Below are 19,416 nucleotides of genomic sequence, written 5' to 3'. Positions count from 1 at the left end.
TTTTTTTAATGCGTGCACATAGTAAAAAAAAAAAAAAAAAAAAAAAAATCAGACAGAGCAAGAGATAAAAATCAGTCCTACTTTTCAGAAACAACCACAGTCGACAATTTAAAAAATACTTATACTACACTAAATTATATTTATGCACTTATATATTAACTTATATTTCTATCTCTCGGTTTATTAGTTTGGGACAACATCTATTGACTGACTGCTGTATAAGATGAAAGGCAACAAGTCAGTGCAACTTCTTGAATTTTGCTTATAGTGTTATTTGTGTCATTTACATCCTGTTCCCTAACTCTAGGTTTTCTACGCTTCATCTATAGATTGATTTTAAAAATTAAAAACCAATAAATGGCATTCGCATGGTAGGATGATTATGTAAATGTTACACTTTCTACAGCTAGTAGTGTAACTGGACCCATAGAAAAGAATTACCCAATGTCCTGAAAACTTTGCTTTTTAAATGTTGTAATAATTACGTATGGCGTCAGGTGGGTACTAACTAGGCTTATGAGGTGGGTCACTTTGTAAGTTATATAAATTCTAACCGCCGTGCACTCCACTTGAAATTAATATAATATTGAATGTCAACTCTAACTGAAAAATTTAAAAAAATAATAAATATGCTATCCTTTAAGCATCCCAATTTAATGAAACATACATATAATATACATTATTATAAGTATATGTATGTGTGTGTATGTACACAAATGTACTCTTTAGACTTTGATTTAGACTTTAGCCCCAGCAATTTAATGCTGTGCTTCTTTTAGTTCTTGTACTCGTCTATGACTCTAGTGGCTCACGTTGTCCGCTTAACTTTCTCCCTTGCTCTGCTAGAGTACCTACTCAAGGTTTTCATGGAGGAGACATGGATGATATAGACTTACGGAGTTTTCGAAAAGTCTTTCTTTAATCCTTTTATTGGTTGCTAATATGTCTGGATATAGGCATCTTATTCCCTCGATTCCGAGTTGCCCTTTCCCCCCACATTTTAACATCTTTGCAAACTAGAATGTGTTTCATAATCGGTGACATGTCCCCGGTTGAAGGTAGCCTTTTCTGGTGTGTCTGACAATCCATGGTTTCTCAGATTTATGAAACCTTGTTCCTCGCAACTCTGAAGAAACTTGTTTCCGTTTGCTACTGACTGGAAGTCTGGTGTCAGTCTCATTTATTTTCCCTTCTAGGATTTTCTCTGTCCTTAGAGTTCTGAAATTTCCCTGGGATATGTCGAGGTGCGGACCCTTCCTTATTCATTCTTCTCGCTTGGCACTTATTGGCCCCTTTGGATCTAACTTTTTTAGCTCAAGGAAATTATCTTTTATCATTTCGGTCCCCTTCAGTGTCTCTTTGCCACCACTATTAAATGGACGAGCTTCCTGCATTTCTGACACGTCTCTCTACTTTTCCTTAATGTTTTCTGTCTCCGTTTTTCTTGCCAGATGTTTAACTTGGTCTTTGGCTTTTCCTTTTATAATTCAGTTTGCCCATTGCATTTGTTAATTTGGAAGTTCAGTTTTCATTTCTAAGAACTCTTTCCCGTTCTCTGATTGTCCCTCATCTGTGGCAGCTTGTGCTTGTTTACATTTGCCATTTCTTCTTGGATGGCATTTAAGAATATTGAAAAAAAAAATTTTTAAAAGAACATCCTCTTCTCTGAATTATTTATATTTCTTTTGGGGATCGGTTGTTCATTTTCTTGCTTCTCTTTTATGCTATTGGCTTTTCCTTAATTATCTTCTTATCTTCAGATGGTTTGCATTTATGAATGAAAGACTAGATGGATGAAAACTTAATAGATGGTTAAGTGTGCATGTACTGACGTTATTTGGTTGTGTTTCCCTGGAAACACTTCCTGCCTGGAATGGATAAGTAGGTGTCAAGTGTCAGGCAGCTTGTAGGGTGTTGGATGGGGGCGGGAAGCTGTCTGACACACTGGGGGTCATGGCAATTGCCAGGGTCAGGAAAGTTTTACGTGGGCAAGATTGAAACTGCTTTTCATTTCAACGCCCCGCCCCCATTTTCCATCTGTATTTTAATATTTATTTATTTGTTTGTTTATTTAAAATACCTTCCGTTTCCATGAGACCATGGGAATGAGGGGAGAGAACTGTATTTACAGAGTCCTCTGTGTGGCATGGATGTTCTTTTAAAGCTGTGACATCATGTGTAGTTTTTAAATGGCCTCTATTTTAAGAAATTGTGATTTCTTCTGTGAGGTAGCGTACTTAATAAATCATTGTAAAATGCTTTCTGAGAGCTTACGCCTGGAATCTCTGTTTCAGAATGGTCTCTACTATTTGAGAAATTGCAACTGTCTTTGCCAGTGAATTTCCAAGTTTTAAAACGTCAATAAAAAAAGGACCAGAAGTCAGTGGTAGAAAAATGATTGACTTGTTTGCAAATTCGTTGTTTATTAATTTTAATATTAATGCTTAGATACTGTATATATGTATATTTAGTATTATAGACTTTAGCATAAATCAGTTATTTTTATTTAGTTTTTAAATTTCGATTTTTTAAGTTTCCTTGTAGAATAGGATTTTTAAATATCTGTTAATCTTAAAAACATCTTCTGAGACAGGGTCTCGCTCTCCTTTCCTATCGGTGCTTCTTTACTAACTAAATCCAGTCCAGAGTTGGAACCAAGAGAAGAGACTCAGCAGAATTGCAGCTAGTCTCTTTTTTTACTTATTAAAAATCGACCGTGCTTGCTTGGCAGAAAAACACATGCAAGAGAAATGTGCCCCGTCACAAGCATGACGATGATGACGGCAGTCAAGCCTAAAGCCCCCAATGCTCACTAGTAAACTTATTGGATGTTTAATCATTTTACAGTTTTCTAGACCACTGACCATGAAGTTTTGCCTGCCATGCTAGAGGCATATTGAAAGACTATAAGAGAAACATTACATTAAAAAAAAAAAAAAAGCAAAAGCAACTGATAATAATCGGAAAAGAGGAAGAAGGCAGTTATCAGGAAGGGCTGGCAAGTGAGGGTGTCTGTGTGTGTAGGGCAGCTTTTTCATCTAGGTGAGAAACAAAGCCCGAGCGATAAAGGGTCTTGCTGAAGAGTTCTGCTGTCCCCTAAACCAGAGCTTCCCGATGTCGACAGGCATACGAATCATCGGGGAGCCTGTTAAAAACGCAGATTTTGATTCAGCAGATTCAGGGCAGGACCCAAGGTGCCAGAGGAAACCAGAGCCCACTTGAGGAGCAAGGCTTTGCTGCTGAGTAGTCAGGATTACTACGTAACTGTCTTTACCCACCTCCCAGGACCGCCGCCAGATGGCAGCATGTCCATCTTCTCTGGCAGCTGTTGCTGAACACGATCCTTAGGACCAAGAAACAAGAGGGTTGGGATCTTCTGATTCACTAAAGCCTGGCCTTTTCAGTGAGCACTGATCCAGCTCTCTGCAGCTTGTCTCACTGACCCTGCCGTGGGGAGACAGCTGCCTTCTGCACTGTGCTGGTGTAGGCATCTCTAGCGCAGCACAGCACTCAGGATGCTGGAACCTCTCTGCGTTTTGGTTCCCCCTTAGATAGGGCCTGTGACAGGCCATGGTTTGTCTCTGCATTCTTCAGCACCAAGATGGTGTCCTGTTTTGAGTAAACACAGGCTTCACAGTATTTGCTTAAAGGATGCTCAAGATACTTTTTTCTTATTATAAAGGCAATATATGGTTTATTTCAGGAAACTTATAAAATATAGGAAAGGAAAACAGATATTATTAATTCCACATAAACCCACCTGCTCCCAAAACATAATGCATCTGTGATTTGCTTATTTAGTCTTATTCCATGAATGTATAGTTATTCATTTTATCTTCTTTTATAAAAATGAGATGGGTACATAAATTTAAATTGATACAATGTGTGTAATAAAACTTACAAGCTTTGCCGTTTTTAGCTTAAAAGAAAGATTTCAGGCAAAAATGAAATCTCCTTTTGAAATGATTTATTTCTACTTTCTAACACTTCTGAACACTATCTTAACTTCAAATCTCTTTTAGTTTGACTTTTAGTTTTAAATCTGTTTATACACTTATATCTACTAAATATGACCATTGTAGAAAATCTGTAAAAATATAGTTTTATATAAAAAACAAAAATTTATTGTAATTACACTTTTGCATATTTTTATTCAGCCCTTTTTGGTTGTTATCGTTCAGCACTTAAATGGCAGTCACCTTTTTTTAGAAATGCGATTGACATGTATAAACGAACTTTATATCCTGCTATTTCCTTTGTCTCTCCTTAAGCTTATAGAAATTTCAGGAAGAATCCAGACAAGTTTAGGGTAATAAACACGTCACCTATACCTTCCAGGGATATCATCGTCAGCGTTTGAGCCTTCCCTTTTCTGCATTCTTACACTGTTGATATCATTCTCTGGTTTCTTTCCTGTTGTCTGGAACTTTCTCTGCCCTATAATTGCCTTCGGAACCACACAACCATTCATAGTATACAACCGCATCTGATTCCCTCTGTGGTCAAGCGTGATACTTTTTTTCAGTTTCAGGTGACTTTTATACTGATGCCCCTGGTGGAAAGATGATGTTCCCGGAAAGCTTGTAATGGCATGAGTCAGGGAGGCATTTCCTCCTTTACTAAGGGTCCTGTTTTCTGTATTGTGAATTCTTTTTTTGTGTCTTCTTGGGTGTTTGAGGATGAAGGTGGGAGGGCCGAGTCCAGGAGCGCTGGTCAGTTATCGTCTCACCACGTACATGTTTTCTATCTCAGAGTGGGCTTCCCGCGGAAGGGATGGAGGTCTTCTTTGATGAATGAGTTCCCTTTCTTTTTCTCTGGAGGATAGTGCTACAGTGGGTCTTGTTCCGCCTGGCACCTGAAGGTCACTCGATTAGACGGTGGTGGGCGTTTGCCCCAGAAGTTGGTGTGTGTGTGTGTTTCTGGAGTTCTGACTCGATTGACTGAAAGGTCATCTGGCTGTGTATCGGAAGGCACAGCAGCCGTCAGCGCTCTGCTTGGACCCCTTGCAGCATTGCGTGTGCTCCCTGTCATGGGCGCGCCTGAAAAGCCAGCACCTGAGGTTTGTTCTTAAGGAGAACAGTCTTTGGGCTCATGGAGCCTGTTTTGCTTGTGCTCCTTCAAACCAGAAGTGCCTGGGAATTTGCTTCCTCCCGAGGCAGCCTGTAGCCAGTGACAGACACATGTGAGCATTTGAAAAACCCGTTTTCCTCGCCTCGGATGGGGACGGCTGTGAGGTGTGACTCACTCCAGACGTCCCCTGTGGGATCAGGCAGGTCTGCTCTCTGTGTGGGACCTGACCTGAGCTCAGACTCTGGCCTGCCTTCCTCCCTGACCCCCAGCCTGCTTCTCCTACTCACTCGTCTCCTCCTTAATACACTACTTGCATACAAATCCTTGACTTAGGGTTGGCTGCTAGGAAACCTGACCGCAGGTAGGATGCTTTTTATTTTTTTCCCATTTTCAAATAGTCCATCTCTTTTAAAGTATTCCTGCTTTGCTTTACTAGACCATGACACTGAACATTTGTTCATCTCTTTGCAACATGATAGTGCTTACGCTGCGGGCCAGGCCCTTTTCATTGGGTGTGAAGACAGGTGTTCAATTTTGCTCCTATCTGTTCAGAAAGATTCTGTTCTAACCAAGAGTGCTTTTTGAGTGCATAATCTGATACCAAATAAAACGTTCGCCCTTTTTCAACATTCCAAGAGTGGGCATTTCCTAATCGTGACTACTTTCTCAAGTAAATTGAACCAAGGGGGTGTTGTGTTCCCTTCGTTGGCCAGAGAGATGGCTCCTTACTCTTGGCTTTTCCTGCTTGCCCGTGTGACACCTGTGTGGCTGTCAGGTGCAGTGGGTCCCCCCTTATCTGCAGGGGATATGTTCTAAGACCCTTCAGTGGATACCTGGAAGTGTGGATAGCAGTGAACCCTATTTTTTTTGTACATACATACCTATGATTAAGTTAAATTTCTAAATTAGGCACAGTAAGAGATTAACAATAACTAATAATAAAATAGAACCATTATAACAATATGCTATAATACAATTTGTGTGAATGTGGTTGTTCTCTCTCTCTCTCTCTCTTTCTCTCTCTCTCTCTCTCTCTGAAACTGAATGGCTACTAAGGGACTTGTGGGCAGGTAGCATGTTCAATGTGGATACACTGTACACAGGGATGATTCATGTGCCAGGTGGCACGGAGCGGTGTGACATTTCATCATGCTACTCAGAACAGCGTGCAGTTGAAAACTTATGAACTGTTTAATGTTGTTAGACTACTGTTCACTGCGAGTAACTTAAACCGTGGAAACCGAAACTGTGGCGAAGGACCGCTTTGCACTAAGTCACCCTACTGCTGTCCCTCCCCTGAACAGTTACATCAGTTATCTCCTGCTGCATAGCAGACTACCCAAAAACTGAGTGGCATAAAATGATAAGCATATATTTTTTTTTTTCGGTCATGATCCTGCAGGTCAGCAGTTTAGGCTGGGCTGTTCTCACAGCGGTAACTGAACTCCAAGTGTCTGTAGTCTTGCTGATCTTGGCTCTCTCACATCTATGTGGCTCAGGTTTAGACTACTGGGCTGATTCTTCTTTGTTCTATGCTGTCTCATCCCACAGAAGACTGGCCTGGACCTGGTCACAGGGCAGAGGTCAGGGTCCCAATAGAGCGTATAGAACTAAACAAGGCCTCTAGAGGTCCAGGCTCAGAGCCAGCACAGAAATCCCATCCACTGCATTCTGTCGGTCATAACAAGTGATGAAGCCAAGCCAGGATCAAGGATCTGAGAAGGGAAAAGTCTCCACCTCCTGATGGGAGGGCTGCAAAGTCGCTTGGCAAAGCGTGTGGATCCGCCAAAGGGTAGAGAATTGTGGTTGTGTTTTTCAGTCTCCCACAGCTGTGATCTCAGTATTCGGAAGCATCACCTGGTGTTGTTTTGCAGGACTGAGCAATGGTGATGGACCCATTAGTGAGAGCGACCGTTTCCGGAAGGCCTGTGCGCAGCTGGTGAAGTACATGAACTCAGGAAACCAGTTACTGCATAAAAACTTTATGAAGCAAGATGTGGTCCAGAGGTTCTTGCATACCCTTTCTTCTCTGGAAGGTAATTCTTCTCACGACATTCAATTATGTTAAAGATGATATATGCTCACTCATTAAAACGTTTTCTATTATCTGTTAAAAATTAATTTAAAAAATAAATGAAATGTTCTGCATGTAAAACATTCAAACAGCACAGAACATTCTTCAGTGACAAGCCTATCATCCAGCCCTAACTTTCAGTCCCTAGATCCCACCCCCGGAAGCAGCCTGTTAGTAGTGTTTCCTATGTCCATTTAGAATTACCCTTTGCATAGACTGTCCTTTTTAATGTACCACAGATGTTTTTCTTTTCTGTAGAGATATTGACTAATGTTGGTATATAAAGTTATTATAAAATTGTTTGTTAACTTTTTTTTCATTATGGGGAAATTAGGAAGGTTCCAGGAAGGAACTTGAGATGACAAACGTTAGATGATTAGGGGAAACTCTAGAAATCCTAAAAAGGTAAAATTTTGTCTTTTTTAACATCAGCAGTTAGCATGGGGTCTAAAGCACACTCACTTGGACCCCATAAGGCTGAGATGTCTCAGTTTTATAGAGAGCTGTAGAAAGGCGTGGCCAGTGACCCACAAAAGCTCTTCAGGGTACGTAGCAGATCTTAGTGCTGAAGGCTTGGAGTTCTGAATTTTACCTCTACCACTTGGGCCAATTACTTAATATCTTTAAGCTTTAGTTTCTTCTTCTCTGCCTTGTCTGGGGGGCTAAACTTCCAAGATGACCGAAGTAAAATACTTAGTCCAGTTTCCTGCACATAAAATGCTAACACCCACTAGCCGTTAGGGCAGGTGGAGGTGACGCAAGTTTGCCAGGCTGTTCTTTCTTTCTTGGATATGAGTGGGTCAGAGATAAGCGGCTCACCTGTGACTCTGGGATGGGGCCACCTTGTTTGGGGTCTAGTAGACGTAGGCCGTTCTGTGCAACCGCTTCTAGGGAGCCTTTGGTGTTTGGACTTTAGGTCATCCAATCCATGGCCTGTGAAGACGGGCCTCATTTATACTTAGGGTTGTGAAATTAAGACACTGGCCTTTGGTAAACATCTAAGGGCTGCAAGGTGAGAATGCTGCCCCTTGACTGTCCTTTGGGTCCTAAGGCCTGTTCTCCTGTGTTCTCGCACTCTCTCTGTGGGGACTGCGTACGCCGGTGTGCTCCTTCTGTCTCTCACTTCGGCCAGCTTCCTTTCTCGGTTCCTTCCTGCCCCTTACTCTTCTGGTCTTTCCTGAAGGGCTTCTCCCACCCAATTCTCTTTCAGCATCTCCAATCCACCCAACTCTCTTGAATTTTTTTTCTCTCTCTCTTTCCCTCTTTTTTACTTCTTCATTTCCTTAATTGGCCACGGGATAGACTATTTCGAACTATTTCTGTTGGAAGTGGCAGACAAAATCAAATTGGCTTAAACAAGCAAAAGAGTGACATTTTGAACCGTCATGGTAGGAATGCCAGGCTGCCTTCGGGTACAGCTGGTCCGATGATCTAACCAATGTCAGCAAGACCCAATATCTCCTATCTTTTAATCCAGCTGTCCTCTGGCTGGCTTTCACCTTAGACTCTCTGTGGAGACAAGATCCAGGACTTTAACTATTTTTTCCCCAGAGTTTCTGGACCTACAGACCCATCTGTCTCAAGTTTGGACAAAAGTTTTTCACTTTTGGTCCCAGTGTGTATCTCTGAACCAGTATTTGTGGCCAGGGGGATGGTGAGTCCTGATTGGCTTAGACCCAAATCATACCCTGCCCCCTTCCCTGCCGCGTGGAGAGTGCTGGTGGGTGGGGGAGCACTGTTAGCAGACGATAAGCGATAAACGAATAGATTCTGGAGCACAAAAATCGCAAGTGTCTAATATAAAAGTTTGTATTTTACATTTTTATTTTGCTGGTTCCTGTTAAGATGATAGGGTAGCCTATATTAATTTTTTTTCTCATTTTCAAATGATTATTTTAAATGTTAAAAATAAATATTCATTTATAAGACTTAGAAAAATATAGGACATAAAAACTAGCAAATGTAAATCAATTTACTCTTATTTAGGTGACCTTGATTTCTTACCTTCTTCTCTTCCTCCCTGCTTTCTTACTGGTGGGATTGCCAGACAAAATACAGAATGCCGGTTGAATTATAATTTCAGATATACAACGAATGCATTTTTAGTATAAGTATGTCCCAAATTTTGTATGAAACATGCTTTTACTAAAATTTTATTGGTTTTTATCTGAAACTCAAATTTAACTGGCATTTTATATTTTATATTTTAATTGGCTAAATCTGGCAATTTACTTATGAGGACCTCTCCGATACTGGGATAACTGTTAACTATTAACCTGTCTCCAGACATCAGAGATCAGATGGAAATACTTATGTATCAGGATACAAAATTAAGAATCGAGGTTATTCTCTCACCATTACCCTGTAACTCTTGACTTTTTAATTATTCTGTAGCGTCTCCCTGTATTTCAGTGTTACTTAAGCAGACACACAAAACATTATGGAAATTTTAGCTGGCCTCTTGCCCTTTTAGTCTCAATAGAATGCCCTAACGCAAGTATTTTTTCCTTAAGACATAGTTATCATTCTACTCTCCTCCTGGGCCAGGCTCTGCTCTCCTTAGAGTGTTTTTAACCTTCCCAAGAAGCTTTGCGAGTGGCTAAGTAGCCCACCCAAAGTAATCACCTGTTTATAGTTTCCTCAGTGCTTAAACTACTGATCAGTAATTCGTGTTATGTATGTATGTATGGGTTGGGTTGCAGTAGGGACAGAAATCCTATGAGCCTTATCTTAGAGTGTGATGTATTCTTATTTTTGAAAGAAATTCCTCCTGACGTGGTCTGTGACATTAATCGCGACTGTGCCAACACCTTCATCAAGTGTTTATTGGAAAAACAGAAATGGCCCGAAGTGCTTCTGCTGCTGACGGGCAAAGTCAGCGGGGAACCGCCACTCGGAGACGGCCTGATTAAAGACTGCAGCTTCTCCAGCCTCGACCTCTGCACCATCACCCCCCTGCTCCGCACCTGGGACCAGCGCAGGACACAGCTCCTGGGCTGCCTGGTGGACAGAGGAGGTGAGCAGGCTGAGGTGGTAAGCGCGGGAGGATTCACCCTGCGGGAGTTCAGGCCACCGTCTGTCATGGAGTCTTTCGCTCGATTCTGGAGACACCTCTAAATTCTGCCTCATCCCCTTCCTCCATATCTAGTCATTTCGAAGCAGTGAGGCTTGTCGGTGGGTGTCGCCCCGTAGGAACTCTGCATTTCCGTGAACCACAGTCACCTCCGCCGTCTTCTCTTCCTTTCTCGTGTGAGAACCCTCGAGTACGTGGAGGGGTCCTTGGCCCCAGCTCAGCCCACAGCAGTCAGTCAGTTCCTCCTGACCTCCAGCCGGACATTTCCCTGCACTCCATATGCTGCACGGGTCCTTGTCGACGCTGTGGCATTCTTTCCTAATCAACGGATTGGGATTTGCGATGCTTGTTTTTAAAGAAACAGCCAAATAAATAACGGGTGGGTGGAAACATCTGCCACTTCGATCGGCACAATCACACATGGCTGGACGTGTGCAGATGTCCTGCTGCTTTGGGTTTTATTTTAAAACTCATTTGGAAACACTTACTTCCTCTCCTCTGCCCCCCGGCCCCCTTCCTAATGCCCCTGCTAACTGTCGTGGCCTTGGGCGTGCTGTTTATACTTCCATCTCCTCATTTGTAAAATGGGAATGATAATAGTCCCCCCATCTTAGGACTCTCGAATGTTGAATGCTCTCATGTGTGCAGGCTCTTGGAAGAGTGGCTTGGCTGCGTGGTTTTCTGCTTGCTTTGCCATTTAAGGAAATGCCCTTCCGAAGGAGCAATGACACATTGGTCCTAAGCTCTCAAAGTGCCATACAGAGCCGTCAGGCATTGGCTCTGCCACAGGAGGTAGATGGAATGTCTCCTACAGTTTATTTCTTCAAACCTATTCCTCGTGTAGCATGTTACTACCTTTGCCCAGAAACTGTGGCTGTCATGGAATTCCTGTTTTATTCCTGATTTACCAGGCGCTTAACAAGCACTTCCCTGGGATCGGGTGCTAGAGACCAGGGACAGAGGACAAATGCAGGAGAGCTACACCTCCGCAGCGGGTGGAGGTCAGGGAGCCTGCGGCACGGGCTGAGCTAAAAAGAAGGTGGTGCAGGGGCTGGAGAAGGGTCAGGGAAGACGGCGATCGGGGGAAGGAGCTTTGAGGAAACAGAGGGTGTTGGAAGCGGCACTCGTGTCCTGATCGCCAGCTGTGTGGTAGGCACAGCTAGTGTTAGGCAAGAACCGGGCTTCCAGTGTACAGGCCCTGTGCCCGCTCCCGGGCAGTGCTAACGCTGGGGTCCATGGTCCCGTGGTGGGACGACGGGGAGCGGCAAGGCCCGTGGACAGGGCACCTGAAGGAGTCGGGCTTTTCCCTCTGAGGGTGCAGGGAAGCCTTTGCCCCCCAGAAAGGGTGGTGGTAGGAGGGCCCCCGAAGTCAGGAGAGCATCAGCTCTTCCCTTGGAATAAATGGCAGAAGTGGTCCTGCCCTCCAGGATCTCCGCTCACCGCCCCCTTCTCCTCTTCCTCCCCCAGCCTTGCCGGAGGGTCTCCAGGACAGCTGGGAGAGGCCGCTCACCACGTGCCTGAAATACCAAGACTTCGAGTTGGCTTTTCTTCTCTTGACCAAGGGCGCAGACCCCCGCGGTATTTCTCTCACGGAAGGCGATACTCCTCTGCATGCAGCACTCCACATCTTTTTAGATATCAATGGTAGGCTTCTATTTTGGAATCAGTCTTTTCCTTGAGGAGGAAGCTGAAGATTAGAACTGGTGCTCCACTTTTCGGTCTTAGTTTCTAGTGGGAAAACTAACGATCCGGAAATGGCCTATTTCTTGGCAAGGTCTCCCCGTAGCTTGATGGGAAGGAGTGACCATCATGGCGAATGGTCAGGATGGGGTGATTGAGGATGAGTTTTCAGTTTCAAAGTTGGATGTCCATCACTGACGAATACTTTCCCACTTGTTTATATCATTTTCGAGGGTCTTGGCATAAAGCATTTTACTGGAATATAAGGTTATTTCAGGGTTTCTCAACCTTGGCACCGTTGACACTTGGTCTGGATAATTCTTTGTTATGGGAAGCAGTCCTGTGCAATGTAGGATGTTTAGCAGCATCCTTGGCCTCTGTCCACTAGATGCCAGTAGCATCTCCCAAATCGTGACAATCAAAAATGTCCCATGGGAGGCAGATAACCCCCGGTTGAGAAACACTGGGTTATCAAACTCTTAGGGAAGTTCAGTGTTCTGAGACACCCCTGGCTAGCATCTCTCTTGAATTCAGGGGGTCTCTGTTCCCTGAGAAGAGCGACTCAGCACTCACAGAGGTTTATTTGTGTCTTTCAGCCGACATCGGTTTTAATTTCCTCAACCACTTGTTGGAACTCTTCAGGTCCAACTCCACCGAATTTTCCTACCTCAACCCCAATGTCCAGGACAGCAATGGAAACACGCTGATGCACATCCTTTTCCAGAAGGGCATGCTGAAGCGCATGAAGAAGCTGTTAGATCTGCTGGTGAAGTTTGACATCAACTTCAACCTGAAGAACAAAGAAGGCAAAGACGCGCGTCACAGGATTAAGAAGAACGATGCTCTGCGCGTGGCCTGGGACAAAGCTCTTCTTGAGAGCCGGCGGAGGAACCGGCAGGACTTGGCCGCCCACCCAGGGAAGCTCCCGAGGTCTGCTGCCCCTGCTCATACATCTCAGCCCAAGTCCCAGGTTCCATCCAAGTCTCTGCCACGCACTGGCACTGCCGGAGCTCCACCCGAAGATGCCATGATCTCTAACAACCGGGAGACTCTCCCAGATGCCCAGAAGATGAAGCAGGAGCCTGAAGCTGTCATGCCCTGTCCTCTAAGAGACCGCCTTGTGCAGGACATCATGGGTTTGATTGAGCAGGTTGAATTGGATACATCCCTCCAAGAGGACAGTCCTCAGGACTCTGAGCATCTGGAGACAGGATCTGGCACAGAAGTAAAGAAAGATGAGGTCCAGCAAGCTCCGGGGGTCGGGGGCTCCGACTGTAGTGGGAACAACCCTGCCGACCTTGAGGTAAGGGAGGGACATGCTCAAGCGGCCCTTGGAGCCTCAGAGCTCATTCCTGTTGGTCACAGAGAGAGGGAGGACAGCGGCGATCAAGATGAATGGAGCGTGCCGGAGACTGAGGCCTGTTTCCAGGACTTCGAGAACATGACGTGGGAGATCGAGTGCACTTCAGAAGTGCTGAAGAAGCTGTCCAGTAAGGTGATGAGCAAGGTCATGAAGAAGAAAATCATCATGGCCATTCAGCAGCTGGGGAACGGTGAGTGGACCAGAAGCCTGAAGAAGCGGCTGAAGCACCTGAAAGGAAACATCCATCTCTTTGAGGCCGAGCTGGACAAAGGAGCCCGGATGCTGTGGGAACTCGCCATCGACTTCTCCCCTCGATGCAGTGAGAGCCCAGAGAAGATCATCGCCATAGGGCAGAGCTCACAGTCCATAGAGAAGTCGGGGCAGGTCTACACAGAAATCATCCGGATCTGGGACATTGTCTTGGATCACGACAAACTGTCGAGCACCATCACGGCCATCTGCAGTGCCTACAAACGGGGCTTGTCCTGTGTCCTGCGGAAGAAGCTGAAGAGTATCAACAAAGGCCAGGTGGCAACCAACATGAAAATCCAAAAGCGGATACCCCGCTGCTACGTGGAGGACATGGAGGCCGAGCGGAGCCGGGAGCCCGCGGAGCCCGAGTACTTCCCGCCGGCCAGCGCGCTGCAGACGGAGTACAACATCATGAAGTTCCACAGCTTCAGCACTGACATGGCCTTCAACATCCTCAGTGACATGACGACCACGGTGGAGTACCCTTTCCGGGTGGGCGAGCTTGAGTACTCTGTGATCCACCTCAACCCCCGGCCGCTGGAGCCCATCATCCTCATTGGGCGAAGCGGCACTGGGAAGACCACCTGCTGCTTGTACAGGCTGTGGAAGAAATTCCACATTTACTGGGGAAAAGCCGAGCAGGCAGAAAGCCCACTGCTGGTCAAACAGATCTGGTCGAAGAGAAATTTCGAAGTGGAACCTGGAAAGGAGGGTTCAGGTGAGGAGAAGGAAGAGGAAGGGGAAGAGGACGAGGACGAGGAAGTTCCTGTGGAAGTGGAGACGGAGGACAGCATAGACGAGGAGCTGGAGAGTGAAGCAGGGAGCGATACCGGAGAGCACGAGGGGCCTGGCCACGTGGCAGAACCAGGTGCCCCAGACCAACCCCAGCAGCTGGAACATTTACATCAGATCTTTGTGACCAAGAACCACGTCCTGTGCCAGGAGGTTCAGAGGAATTTCATTGAGCTTTCCAAGTCTACCAAAGCCACCAGTCACTACAAACCACTGGAACCCAATGTTCACAAACTCCAGGACCTGAAGGACGAGAACTTTCCTCTGTTTGTCACTTCCAAGCGGCTGCTCCTCTTGCTTGACGCTTCTCTGCCTAAACCATTTTTTCTGAGAAATGAAGATGGCAGCTTGAAAAGAACCATCGTCGGATGGTCCATGCAGGAAGACTTGACGATCCCCAACTGGCAGGAGGAGGAGGAGGAGGAGGCTGAGGGTGATGGGGTCGGTGACGAGGAGGATAAAGTTGTGGAAGCGCATTCGTGCGACGTCGACCCCCGGGTGTACGTGACATTCGAGGTGTTCGTCAATGAAATATGGCCCAAAATGAACAAAGGGAAAACCTCCTACAACCCTGCACTGATTTGGAAAGAAATAAAATCTTTTTTGAAGGGGTCTTTTGAGGCCCTCAGCTGCCCCCAGGGGAGACTCACGGAAGAAGCGTACCAGAAACTAGGGAGAAAGCGGGCCCCCAATTTCAAGGAAGACCGGAGCGAGATCTACAGGCTTTTCTGCTTGTATCAGCAGATCAGGTCTCAGAAAGGCTATTTTGATGAAGAGGACGTTCTGTACAACCTGTCCCAGAGACTGTCGAAGCTCAAGGTGCTCCCGTGGTCCATCCATGAGCTCTATGGCGATGAGATTCAGGACTTCACTCAAGCCGAGCTGGCGCTGCTGATGAAATGCATCAACGACCCCAACGCCATGTTCCTCACAGGGGACACGGCTCAGAGCATCATGAAGGGCGTAGCCTTCCGCTTCAGCGATCTGCGTTCGCTCTTCCACTACGCCAGCAGGAACACTGTGGAGCATCAATGTCCCGTCCGGAAGCCCAAGAAGGTCCATCAGCTGTACCAGAACTACCGGTCCCATTCCGGTACGTCCGGGCCTTGGGCTCACCTACAAGGGAGGTGCTCGGGCGCCGACTTTGGGCTGCTTTTAAAGCTGTAGCCCAGCTTCTGCTAGGCTCTTGTAGGTGAAGTAAGGATAGTATCGTGGAGTTTGTTAGGAAGTAAATGCATTCGTGAACAAGAGCTCTTCCGATTTCTGCCACACTCATTCTTAGGTTAATTCAAATTGTGGATGTGGACTATTAAGTAATTATTTAAACTGCTGGAGAACATTTAAACCGCCAGGGAACTTTTATTAAAACACTTTGCTTGTACAATATAAAGTAATACGCCAGTTACAAGTCGCTAATCATTAAAGGAGCTTTCCTCCCAAGGAGAAGCCAAAAAAGAGCGGTGGCAGGTCGTGGGAGAGGGCATACACTCAGGTGCTTTAAACCTGTGCCTCCGTTGTGCCCCTTCTCTGTGCCAGGCACGATGGCAGGAAGTTTATGTCTAGTACCTGTGCTTAATCCTCGAACAACCCTGGAGGCAGGCATCCTTCCCATTTTACAGAGAAGGACAGTGAGGAACGGAGGGTTTAAATAACGTGACACAGTGCCGGAATCCTTCTTTATGGTTCATAGAATGCTCACAAAGTCACTTCCTGGGTCCCACAGGTGTCCACGAAAAACATATTGTTTTGCACATTTAGAAGCTACTAGATGGGATCATGCCAGACATATGTTTTTGTAGCTTGGTATTTACACCATTTTCGAGCATCCCGACGTCAAGGATCTTATTGGAGTGTTACAAGGTTATTTCAAGGTTTCTCAACCTTGGCACTCTGTAACCCTCCTGTGATCGAATTTTACTTTTTTCCGTATGGACAGTTTGTCATGCCGATGCCACCTGCTTCATAATCCGTTCTTTCCGCCGATGTGTAAGGCTGTTCTTTTCATGTATCTTGTGTCTGTTTCTGGGCTCACTGCTTGATTTATCTTACGTTCTTATCCTATGATCACACTATCATATTTATGGTAGTTATCAAACTTGTCCAACAACTCTTCATCATTTGGATTGGAATTTCTTGGACTTTGTTGCTCTTTGGGAAGAATTCACATTTTTACATTATTGGGACTTCTGAGCCACAACCCGAGCATATTACTCTATTCAGGTCTTCTTTTATGGCCTTCAATAATATTTTATAATTTTCCCCAGACATTTTACACAGCTGTTAGATTTGTCCTGGGTACCTTATATTTTTTGTTACTATCACAGCTGTCCATTTTTCTTTCATTACATTTTCTAATCAGTTGTTACTTGTATAAAGGAATGCTGTTGGTTCTCATATGTTGATCTGGTATCTAACAGTCTTGCTGAACATTCACACTTTTTCGATCTTGGCATTTTTCTGCAAAAAAGAGCAGTTTTTATCTTTTTTTCTATACTTGTTATTTCTTTTTCTTATCATTTCATTGGTTAGGACCTTAACTAGAAGCAATAACAAGTATTCATGTGTTATTTCTGGAGTTAATGGGAATATTTCTAACATTTTGCCTTTTAAGTGTGATGTTTATTGTAGGTTTTTGATAAATGCTCTTTTTCTCGATGCATTTCAGGTAGGCTATGGTTTGGTGGAGAGAGAAAGCGCATACACACCACACACACATGTATTTCTATACATATACACAAACATACACGTTCACACACATAGGTACATATACATACGTACAGGTATACACACATAGACAGTGCAAAATTAGATTAAAATCCCGATTTGTTTAGCCAGGGATTGATAAAATAATTACAAGTCAGCTGGCTTCCGGGCGTGTAGCATACATCACACAACGCAGCCCAGCTGTCTAGGGCTCTCAGAGTTCTCAGGGGTGGTGCTTGTCAATCACCTGGATCTGGCTGCATCTGAGCAGCTCCGCTTCTTGCTCTTCCATGGTCTTATACCTGGGACTTGCGTTGCGTGGGAAGAGCTGGCACAAAGTAATTTATGAATTAATTGAGCCCCTGCCCTTCCTTCTTCTGTTCAGGAAACGTTTATTGAGTTCCTACCTTGCCTGTTACTGTGTGGGGGCTGGGCGACCGAGATGCGTAGCTCACATTTCTTTGTCCTCAGGGAGTGGCTCTGCTGGCACTCTGTTTTCATTGTTGGGTCCAGTAGAGAGGACCTGGCATGAGTAGTTGAGTGAGCCCCTCCCTTTTCTGCTGTACATCCCTGGGTCAGTGGCACTGGCCTGGGGCCAGCAGCCTTTATGATCAGCCAGCAAGGTGGAGCCATGGTAAAGGGAGTTGTTCCTGTGAGCTGTTCTTGGTTTTTGTTTACTTGTTTGTTTTGCTAAGTAACCCAATTGGACAGTTACTACACAAACCTCATCCCCCACCTCCTCTCTTGGGATGGAGGCAAGAGTATATGTATGTTTTCATGTATAGAGCCAGAAAAGGCCCAAATAATATGTACTAGATTTTAGAGACTTAAGAAAACATAAAATGTTAAAATTGCAAGCTATCTGTAAGGCTGCTCCCTACTAACATTTTGTTTCATTTCCTTCTGATCTTTTTTTCTTTACATACATTATATGCATTTATCACACACATTTAGGTAGTGAGTATATACCATGTCTAGCGAATATTTTCCCCCATCTTTTATTCTTCATTCGAATTGAGATTCACACAGCATAACATCTCCCTGCTTAAAATATGCAATTGTGTGTTTTTTAAAAATATATTCACAACGTTGTGCAGCCATTACAACCATCTAATTTCTCATTTACGTCACCTCGAAAAGAAATACCATATCCATTAGCCGTCACTCATCCTCCTCCCCCCACCCCCACTCTCTGGGATCTACTAATCTACTTTCTATCTCTTTGGATTTACCTATTCTGGACATTTCATATAAATGGAATCTTACAATATGTGGCCTTTCGTGGCTGGCTTCTTTCGTTTAGCATACTGTTTTCGAGGCTCATCTCTGTCGGAGCACGGGTCAGTATTTCAGTGCTTTTTTATGGCAGAACTGTCTTTTATTCTTTGAATATGTTTACATAAAAATCATTTATCTCGTTTCCTAGAACGGCATTTAAGTAGATTCCAGTTTTTCACTGCAGTGAGCGCTCCTGTGCCCTTTTCCGATTCTCCCATTAATGTAAAGCTCTGGCCCTTGCTCGTTCTTCATGGGGCGGGAACCAGAGTAGCAGGTCATTTGCTCAGAGTCAGCAGTTTCCACTTGTGCTCATGACTTCTTTATATTGTCTACTTTTAATAATTCTAGTATCAATGATAAACTTTCCCTTTCTTATTTGGTGATAGCAATGTTCTACCAGGAACATAGTATTCTGTTTGGTTTCTGGCAAAGGGCACATGGCCCGTAAGAATAGTGAAGAGCTCCAGGATGATGTATGTTCGTTCAGCTTCAAATCCTGTCACTTGGAGGCGTTTATGGATTTCTGAGACCTCAGAGCCTCTGTTTGTAAAACTTGGATTATCTAGTCTGTCTCACTGGGCAGTCGTGAGGATTAAATGGAAGATTTCTATAAAGGACCCTGTTGTATGGTAATGTTCCATCAGCATCGCTGTCAGTGTTATTTCAGAGCCTAGACAAGAAATGAGACCCAGGGAGAAAGTTCTTTGGAAAATCCTTTCTCCAGCCCTAACAGTTTTTTCTAGTATAGTCAGTCCTCTCTCAACCGGATATAAATCTGGTGGGAAAAGGTGATGGAGGCCTTGGTTGCTGCCCCAGCTAACATCCAGCAATGCTGTTACCATGGCAACATTGTCTCCAGTGCTTTAAGCACCAATGAGAAAGGACAAGATAAGTCTTGTTTCCTTACCACCTATACTAGTACCTTCTATTAGCATTCTAACAGCTCTCATTGTTCAGATTACATTTCTGCCTTGACTCTCCTTTATGAGGTAATTTTCTTTAATGCGAATATAGATCATAAATGAGATCCCACAGAACCTTCTTAACACAGCAAGACATCTCTGCCTACATTCCCTGTACCCAGAATGCTACGGCTCAGGGCCAAAGTGACAACATAAAGAGAATTGGAAA

General features: G+C 44.6%; 1 protein-coding gene across 3 annotated transcripts in view; it reads left to right on the top strand.

Moving 5' to 3' along the window:
- TRANK1 (tetratricopeptide repeat and ankyrin repeat containing 1) overlaps positions 1 to 19,416 on the top strand; it is a 69,699-nt gene that overhangs the window by 23,892 nt on the left and 26,391 nt on the right. For 2 of the 3 annotated variants that reach the window (XM_036218914.1, XM_016124010.2), the window contains exons 9-12: positions 6,945 to 7,106; positions 9,906 to 10,160; positions 11,685 to 11,861; positions 12,494 to 15,397. In XM_036218914.1, the coding sequence (XP_036074807.1) occupies positions 6,945 to 7,106; positions 9,906 to 10,160; positions 11,685 to 11,861; positions 12,494 to 15,397 (3,498 nt within the window). Of the gene's footprint in view, positions 1 to 6,151; positions 6,863 to 6,944; positions 7,107 to 9,905; positions 10,161 to 11,684; positions 11,862 to 12,493; positions 15,398 to 19,416 lie in introns of those variants that run through there. The other variant, XM_036218915.1, reaches the window with a different exon arrangement.

This window comes from Rousettus aegyptiacus, unplaced genomic scaffold (genome assembly GCF_014176215.1).
Source record: "Rousettus aegyptiacus isolate mRouAeg1 unplaced genomic scaffold, mRouAeg1.p scaffold_m13_p_4, whole genome shotgun sequence".
NCBI classification, from domain to species: domain Eukaryota; kingdom Metazoa; phylum Chordata; class Mammalia; order Chiroptera; family Pteropodidae; genus Rousettus; species Rousettus aegyptiacus.
Note: the sequence above shows the minus strand (reverse complement) of the source record. Positions and strands in the feature narration are given on the sequence as shown.